Consider the following 9,144-nt stretch of genomic DNA (forward strand, 5'->3'; position numbering starts at 1 on the left):
GCTTGCAACAGGTGACCGCAGTGGTGTCGTTTCCCTGCGCGCAGCAGACCTGGTCATCCCGACAAAGGTCCTGTCCGCATTTTCGGATGGAATAAACAACTGCGCGAACAAGAAAGCAAACAGTGAACATCGCCAGCGCTTGGCATTTGGAGAAAAGCATCGCTGTTGTGTTCGAAAGAGGGAACAGATCCAGAGAATCGATGTTAAAGATTCGGACGCAGGGTGCAAGCGAAGGCGCTTCACTTGTGGATGATAAAACGCTGAAAGATGCGTTGGTTGAAACGCTGACGCAGAGACATCACCGCATGCCCAGAGGACACACAGAAATATCCCCAAAAAGAAGCAGTCAAAACAACACAAATATCACCCATTGTGTCACCCATTGAACAGTCAGCACCCAGTATTCACCAAATTGGGGCGACGCAGACAGCTCGATGCGTCTCTGCAACATATGAATATGCTAATGAGCTTAACGTCCCCTCCTGAGCTCACCTCTGTGTGCCCCTAATTCATCATGCACTTAGGCCACAGCTTACATACAGTGGCTTATTCACTTGATCTGAAAGTAAACAGGCGCCCAGGAGATCGACCAGTCTCGTCGGAAGCACTGAGAATGAGAAATGGCCTGTGATTTATGGTGAAGGTGGGAGGGAGGGGGGGCATCAAAACAAGAGGCCACAGTTGGTGTCTTAGGACCAGGGACAGCTCTCAACATGCCCTCTGTGGAAAACAATGAAGGGCGCTGTCCGAGGTGCTGACACAACTAAACCCAAATAACTAAATGTTGCAGCTGGCAAAGGCACAAAGAATTCCCATTTGCAATATCAATACTGGTGTACATTAAGGGGTCAAGTCCGGCCTTTCCTTAAAAGCCTGCAATGGTTTGTCCATTTAGGCTGATTGTTGTATGTGATGCCGGAAGTGCCAAGCCCTACCCACCCCACAGCAAGGATTGTTGCTGTCTCTGTGAGATGCTGGTATAAAAGAGCAGCAGTACTCTTGACTCACAATAGTCAGTAAGAAGTAATTTTCATGAAATTATTCACAACACAAATATAACTTCTAATCGAGTTAAGAGACCAAAAATGTTAATGTACAATTTTGGCATGTACATTACAGTGAGTTGTTATATTAAATTGTTGTGCCAACATTTTATATTGCGTCATACGCCCTGACAATGAAGAATCAATAATGTGATTACATGATGAGGTGGTTATGGGTAGTAATGGAGGGAAGTGCTTTCTAATAGCAGGTCTATTTCTTATCCTGTCAAAATATCTGGTATTATGTTAGAGGAATCAGTTGATGTTAAAAGGGTGCATTGTGTGTTTGTGTATTTCAACACAAACAACACACAGTGCATCATTTCAACATCCATTCCTGTTGCTTGGGCCTAATGACTTTAAGTGCTTAAAACCCAATGCTAATTAAATTGTTTGCCAAAGACGTATCAAGTTCGCACGCAACTATTGGATGCAGGATTTTGTAAACATCAGATATCAAATAATTGAGATAATTGTAATGCTCCTGTGTTTCGTATTGGGAAGGTGTAATGAAAAAAAAAAAAGCCAAGTTAATGTAAAATATTTATTGGAAAGAAACGGTTTGTCATACGTACAGAGAATACAAGAACTGTAAGGGAATAAAGGGAAATGTGGAAGTAATTTCACTTTGCAGAGCGCTGAGAGTAAGGTTCAGGGGGAAATCTTTATTTCAAGCGCGATGGTATTTCGAATGACGAGGTTAACCTCTGCATTCACAGGAGTTGACAGGTGTGCCTGAGATATTTGCTTGTCCCGTACACGGCGGCGAAAATGTTTTCTCCTCAGCAGTTTCCACTGTGCTGTCCTGAGATTCAGGTGCTCTTGTTCTCTGATGAAAGTGCAGTTTTGGAATACGCTGGCCTCGTGACGGTTTTGTTCGATGGTAGGGCAACAACAACAACGGGTCCCAGCTGCACAGTTTGCTCTGTAAAACAAAATCACATTATTCAAAAACGTGACAGGGTCTCTTTCAGCTGCACCTAAGGTTCAGTGAATAATCAGACCACATAAATAAGAATTCAACCTCTGATTTAAAAAAAAAAAAATCAATTGTGCTCATCACCTCATAAACCAAATGTGTGCCTTTAAAAAAAAAAAAAAAAAATCTCATTCTGCGGTTTTTCCAAGATCATACTTGAATCTGGGAGTCTAACCAGAACGGGTTTACTGTTAAAAAAACCCCAAAACATTCAAAACAGCCATGGCTGCTGCAGCCGTGTTCAGCCTCTGTCTGAATGCTAAGTTGTAGAAGAACAGAAACAATCTGCTGCTCTGCTCTCGCCTTCAACATCTTGGCGTTACTAGGAGCTGGCGTTAGCGAGGAAAAACCAGTAGTGACAGTGAGGTGGAATCAGGAGGTTTTCAGTGAGCGGGGACAGTCGGCCTCCTTGAAGGGTTGGAGGAGGTCACATGATCAACAGATCCCCTTACGACATCATAAAGGGGACAAAATCTTAACAGAGCACATTTACTGAAAGATGGAGCAGGAGAAAGAGAGAGGAAAAAAAATTGTAAAATGATTTAAAATTTCATCACATATTCCGAGCTACAGACCTGTCAATAAGCTGGCTAAAATGTGAGATATTTCCATCAAGTTTGTTTAATATGCACTTGGATTGAGCTTCGATAAAAGAACAAAAAACATAAGAAGAATTCAGTAAATGTAAAATCTGCTGAACTCGCCTGCTTTGTAATCTGCTCCTCTCTTCATCAGTCCAGAGGACGACTGAGCACGAGTGTGTTGACTCTGATGCGTTCCTGGACGGACACGGAAAAAACTGGCTTGCTGTTGTTGTTCTGGTCTGTTCTGGACTGAACTCTCCTGTGGAGTCGTGGGGGGCCACGCTTTGGTGCCGATGGTGGGTTTGGGGGGCTCCGTGGACATCTCAAACCTGTGGGCGATGTCGCAGCTTCTACATGCCTGGTCATTCCCATCAACTGACCTCCATCTGGATAAAAAGGAAAGTTTCAAAATAAAAGGGAACTCGCTCGTGTGAAATGATTGAGACCATTCTTGCATCTCAAACTGTAGCATGTCACGACACGACATTCAAGAGGTGCACCTTTACTTTGATGCTCCTTTTCTGATAATGCTGTGACAGTAGCAGACCGGTCGAGCTGATCGGATAATTGCTGCATCATTAGTAGAATACCTGTTATCAATCAAAGAGCAGGCCCTGTTTTGAGAGCTGACTGCTGACACAACTGGAACAGCCTTCAAGTAGCAGGTAATGTAGACCTGTGGGGGAGAGTTTTTACAGTGACAGATGATCAAAGCTGCTCTTTCTGCTCTCGTGCATTCTGAACAGAATAATGTAAACAGTACGGGTCTTGCACCGACATCCCCCTTTGGACAATACACCTTTAATAGAAAAACAAAAGACAAGTAAATTAACCAACCTGATTGCTGGGCTCCTGGTAGAACCTGAACGCCTCCAGCTGAAATCTCAGCTTGTGCTCCTCAACTCTTGGTAGGAAATGGGAGCTTGAGTTTGTCAGGTAAGCATCAACAAGACATCTGTTAGGGCAGCAAAAGAGGACGCATGTTGGGAACGAAGCTACGTTCAGTTACACAGTTCACAAAAAGTAGAAACGAAACGTTTAAGCTGTGACAATCTTCATTTTATGGCTGCACGATGAGCTCACCCGTGATGCTCGATAAAGTCATATCTTAATGTAGCCTCTGCATCAGGGGTTTCCGTGGCAACACAGTGGTCAATGTAGACTCGCAGGGGCATGTGGTTACCGAGGATGGCAGACACTTCAAAACGAATGGGGTCACCCAGGAAGTAAGAATAAGACCCCCTCTCAAACTGCCAATCGTCTGTGAAGATGAGCTAAAAATGAGATCCAACAGCGTAACAACAATCTAAAGACGCTTGAGAAGAGACAAGGAGGATCCATCAACGCCATCCTTTCAGTACCAGTCATGAGTAGCAGATTGAAGTCTATCTTATCCTCTGCTGAGGCCAAGGAGACCGAAGGAACCCAAGCGGGATTCAGGGAAATGCCATCCACAGCATACCACCTGAAATGTCACAGCCTGTTACAGCAATATTTTAAGATGAAACAGGTACATGTTAAGTGTCTGGGGAGGCCTAACGCAAGAAAGTGTAAAAAGAAGGACTTACTTTTCATAATGACATTCAACTGGAATAGTTGCTCCATCCAGTCTGAGTAAACCATCAGATGAAGGTTCAGGTGAGTAGACCAGAACACTAGAATAGATGATCTTTTCTTTTGTCGACTGAAATGGACAATGTTAGTCTTTCTGAACGGGTAATTCTACATAATAAAACAAGACAAGCTTTTAATCCTACAGCCAGTCACTGAGTGAGAAGATCATTTTATCAGCAAATCAAAAATTAGACACGTGCACATAAAAAGAGGTAAAAATCGATGCATTTCTTCCCCATTAACACATCTTGCTTACTGAGAGTTTGGTTCCACAGTCCATCAGATGGGCATGGATGGTGAATTCCGCCTCTCCTGACGGCACTGCTCCGCATGCACTCCCCTCCCTCACTGAATCCGGGCCCAGCCTCAGATGTCTGCCGTCCACCTGAAGGCCCGCATCAAACATGTCCGCCTGCACAACAACCTCCATGGAGTCCGGGCGGCAGTGGACCACGACAGGCCGAGGCCGAGGCCGCACGCCGAGCTGCGCGCCTTCCTGCCGCTTCATATGAGGCTGGATGTTACCGGGAGTCCTGCCTGGGATGTGGGGGTTTGCTGCGCCGGGGCCTCGGCTGTGCACCAGCCGGCTTTCTGAGAGCGTGGAAACAGATATTAGGACGAAAATCCACCATAAAGAGGTTTTTTGGAGGTTGGGGTCCATCCTCGGCGTGGGGCAGGTTTGGAAGGAGTGGCGGTGTCCGACGGCCTCTGAACATATCACCGCAGCTGTGAGTGATTTGAAGTCCTTAAACACACCTGAGCGCAGGTTTGACTGATTATAACCTGCGTGTCTGTTTATCTGTCTGTGCACTGTGGAAATATAAGAGAGTTTAGCATTTTTAGTCTATATCATTAATTGATCACCTTCGTCAGTGGCAACTTTATGGACGCATTTCAGCACTGTGAACTTTGGGCTAAGCTAAATATACTATACGCTACTTTTCCACCAGGTGGCGCTATTACTGCAAGCACGAGTTCAGGGTGTTTGCATGGACTCTGTTTGAATGAGTGTACCTGAAAGTAAATCATTTCAGCTAATTAGTGTTTTATTTTTGTATGTAAGTGTTTTTGTTTTGGGTTTATTAGTTTGTTTATTAGTGTGAAGGAGCGTTTAGCATCAATTTAATCATTAAGGTAGGAACTTTTAGTTCAACTACGGAAAAGTGCAGATAAGGCAATGATGTTGATGCATTTGTCTGACATGACAAAGACATGACGAGGAAGAAAGAAGAAGAAAAGAGAGAGAAGAGGCGTATGAACCTTTTTAGCCCTGGATCATGGCTCTCAGGCTACAGGGATAGTTGCAAGATGAGCAGGCTAGTAAGGATTTTTTTTTATGTGTAAAAGAATCATGATCTATGTTAATGTTCTCCTGAAGAGACAAGGCAGTAACTGAAAAACATCGAGTATCAGGTCTCTATTAATGACACTAAACTGATTTTAGTTGGGTTTGTGCATTGATAATACGCCATTGTTCCCATTATGCTACCACTTTGTTTTTTCCCCTTATGATTTATTGTGTCCCTTTACTTCTGAAACCAAACCTACTCTCTTGTGTACCGTTCTGCTTGTGTGTTGGGCTTAGTGAAATGCTCAGAGATAGCCCCGTATGATGCTGTGGTTTTTTTTTTTTACAACTCTTGTATTCATGTGTCCAGTTTCTGTCTCTCCTCTGTGTGACTCTGATCCACCCATTCAACTGTTTCACACGTTTTCTGTGGCGAGAACGTCATAGGTCTCTCTCAACCCTAGTAGCCACAAATCTCAGTTTTGCAAATTCCTGTGAACCTGAAAGGGATACAAACTGAAACAAAGTGCCATGCATCACTTCATCATCAGTGAGGTTTTAGCAAACATGGTTTGCTTTCACTGTCAAAGCATAATTTCCAAAACAAACAGAGTCCAACAGTGACAATTTTCCATGTCAACATAGATGAGTTCAGTCAGCGAAATCACGAAAACATCACAGAGTCTTCATCTGACTAAGAAAACTTCATCTGGACTTTCCACTGTTAATTTTTGCGTTTTGTAAAAGATGTTCAATAGAGTGACAGTTGACTATCTGCAGTATTTCTGTAAACTCAAACCCAAAACGTGACCTTATTGTAAACTAACTCCATTTCCAATTATCACTAATTGAATTCAGGCCATAAACCAAACACTGAATATGTTTTGACTGACTTTCACATCCTTCTGATTATCAAAAGACTGAGCTTATTATGGTCACCTGATAGTAAGTTAACAATTAACACTGGACTTTCCAAATGAAGTGTGAACAAACAATGTGTTACAATCTGCTTTATAAAATGAGGTGTTTACAGGAAAATAGGAAATCAGCTGGGCACTTTAGTCCAATGGAGAATTTTTTTTTTCTCCAATAAATCAAATATATTGTTGTTTTATGGTTACAACAGATTAACCAACAGTAGCTGTCAAGCTCTCACTTGAAAGAAGAAAATGAAGTAGCCGTGACTTAAAGTGTCACTGTGGAGTTCTTTAAGGGGAATATTACTTAAATCCCCTCACAATAATACGCTCTCTGCATGTGACAAGAGTAAAAAACAACAGTGAGTAAATGAACAGTAAATCAGCAGGGTTTATGCAGGAAAATATTTATTTGGTGCTTCCCACAGCCACATGATTAATACAATAAATAGTTGAAAATAAATAGTCCAGAATAAACCAAATATAATTTAATAAATAAATAAATAGTATAGCCTGTAAATGCACTTTTAAAAAAAAAAGTACACATCATCTTGATATCAAATATAAGTTACATGACTTCTTGAATATAATAAATATGTATCCTTAAACAGATAAAAAGTGTTTTCTGTCACAACTAGATCATCTGAATAATATTGACTGTTACTGTAGTTTATGACAATTTCCAACTAGTGATGTGTCTGAGCTCAGCGTGTCATTTAGTGTGTTCACCAGAGTTCATGTATGCGACGAATCTGTTGATTGTGATGGTGCGGACCTGGAAGCCCTTCAGCACTTTGCAGAGGCTCAGTCTGTCATCGTAGCTGCTCGTGTGGTCTGCAGCAGGCTTGGAGAAACACAGAGGAATTATGAATGATTCATCTCAAGTAGACTACAGCTGAAGAAGTTTATATTTTAATACTCTGTTCAATCTGTGGTTCTTTGGCAATCAGAAAACAGCTCCTTTCTTTGAAATATGCAGTGCTGCCTACAAGTTTGAATTCAGAGTAAATTGGAAAATAACACACGAATGTGCTTTAAATCATGGTTATGACGTGCATTACAAGATCTCCTTACCTCCTCTGAGGCCAAGTCCGTTGGCAGAGACCATGCAAAGCAGCTCTGTTGAGAGAAAATCATTCATTTTTAACATCTTTGATACATATCTCCGGTCTTTCATGATCAATTCAGCACTGCACGAGATGTGGCTATTGATCCAAACAGTGGCAGTTAATTTTAATTTTACAATTATCTCTCAGCAGAAATCTTCCTTTTCACCCTTTTTAAATGCATTTTTACCTGTGTTATATGAGAATATTATCTCTAGCTTGTTGTAGGAGATTTGGCCAAACAGCTACTCATCAGACAGCCATTGCTAATGGTAAGATTATTGGTGTAAATGGTGTTGAACAACAGTGAAGGCAAGTATTGCAGGTTTAAAACGAGTTACCTCCATGAGTTCTCTGAGGCTGAACAGAAGGGTGGGACGGAGTAAACTGTTAGGGTCCGGCTGAGCAGCTAGAAATTTGTAGTAGTGATGCAGATCCTTGCCGATGTTTGTCAGACATGACTCCTGCACGGAAAAACATTTACATACACGAGGGGAGCCGCATGTTAGAAACAACTCGAAATATAATGCAGTCCTGTACAACACCATCACTAACTACTGTATGACTCAAAGCTAAGACATAGAATTTAATTAACACCTGTAAAGCTGAACATTATATTCATCATAAAAGAAGACTTTATGGCAGATAGGTTGTATTAGATTGCATTAGATTACACAGGTGTAACTAATAACGGACACCGATCATCATCAAAACACAGTTTCTGACGATGTGTCAAAGGTCGTTTGTGCTACTCTGCTGGGTGTACATTTACAAAGCCTGACTAAAATAACTTGACATTCATAAACTCTTAAAAGATAAATACATTTAAAAAAATAAAGCAATAAAAATGTATTATAAAGAGAGGACAACATACCTCATTAAATTCTGACTGAACAATTCCTGAGCATTTTGATTCCTGTGGGACAAACAGTTTAATTTTAACAAAAGTTTCTGGACATAAAAAAATGATTCTATGTGCGGCAACACATTAGGACATTGTGTTTATTTTGTTTGTTTAACTCGTTCATCTTGTCTCAAACTTGAAATGAGAAAAATGTGAACTGTCAGTATTTACCTTTGGTACACACACAGATGCCGTGTTGGTTTCTATGTTCAGCTCCATGCTCTGCTTTGTGCAGTCGATTCCACTGAACAGGTTATTCTAGGACACAGAAACTGAACTGTTGACACTATGATTTAATGACAGATTGAGGTGACAGTGTAGAAATTAATCTTTGTTTTTTTTAGGCCTACCACTGTGAGCGCATCAGTGATATTCAGTAGAAGTGTTCGTGCATATGAAACGCAGGAGTCTGTCATCGGTCCTTTACTCATCACTGGCAAGGACTGGCCGGCCTGCCACAGAGGACAGGTGAGCACGAGGAGCAGCAGTGCAGGAGCAAAGTCTGACAAAAAAAGAAAAAGAAAAAAACAGAAAAATATAGTTCCCAAAGTTAATCTTCAGCTTCAACTACTTTGTTGCAAAAAGAAAATGCTGTTCAGTCAGGGCACGTAATACTCACAGAGGTTGACGAGAGGCATCTTGGATTCAGATTCTTCGGTGACTGAACTGAGACATCCTTAACTGTTTTATACCCAGACTGATGAAGGAA

The 9,144-nt window shown here is 41.6% G+C and overlaps 2 protein-coding genes across 2 annotated transcripts; both read right to left on the minus strand.

The window, feature by feature from the left end:
• Positions 1-1,733: 1,733 nt before the first annotated feature.
• Positions 1,734-4,886, minus strand: LOC139214662 (zona pellucida sperm-binding protein 3-like). Its single transcript, XM_070845566.1, has 8 exons — positions 4,477-4,886; positions 4,175-4,290; positions 3,968-4,071; positions 3,690-3,867; positions 3,444-3,561; positions 3,197-3,282; positions 2,727-2,992; positions 1,734-1,968 (listed from the first exon to the last, which is right to left on the minus strand). The coding sequence occupies exons 1-8, from the start codon at positions 4,879-4,881 to the stop codon at positions 1,856-1,858; spliced, it is 1,386 nt and encodes a 461-aa protein (XP_070701667.1). The 5' UTR covers positions 4,882-4,886; the 3' UTR covers positions 1,734-1,855.
• A 2,251-nt stretch (positions 4,887-7,137) lies between these two features.
• Positions 7,138-9,073, minus strand: LOC139214790 (interleukin-12 subunit alpha). The gene is made up of 7 exons (XM_070845714.1): positions 9,055-9,073; positions 8,786-8,937; positions 8,607-8,693; positions 8,406-8,447; positions 7,873-7,995; positions 7,500-7,544; positions 7,138-7,269 (listed from the first exon to the last, which is right to left on the minus strand). Exons 1-7 carry the CDS (start codon positions 9,071-9,073, stop codon positions 7,138-7,140), a joined length of 600 nt encoding a protein of 199 aa, XP_070701815.1.
• Positions 9,074-9,144: the final 71 nt, after the last annotated feature.

Source organism: Pempheris klunzingeri, chromosome 15 (assembly GCF_042242105.1).
Source record: "Pempheris klunzingeri isolate RE-2024b chromosome 15, fPemKlu1.hap1, whole genome shotgun sequence".
NCBI lineage: Eukaryota > Metazoa > Chordata > Actinopteri > Acropomatiformes > Pempheridae > Pempheris > Pempheris klunzingeri.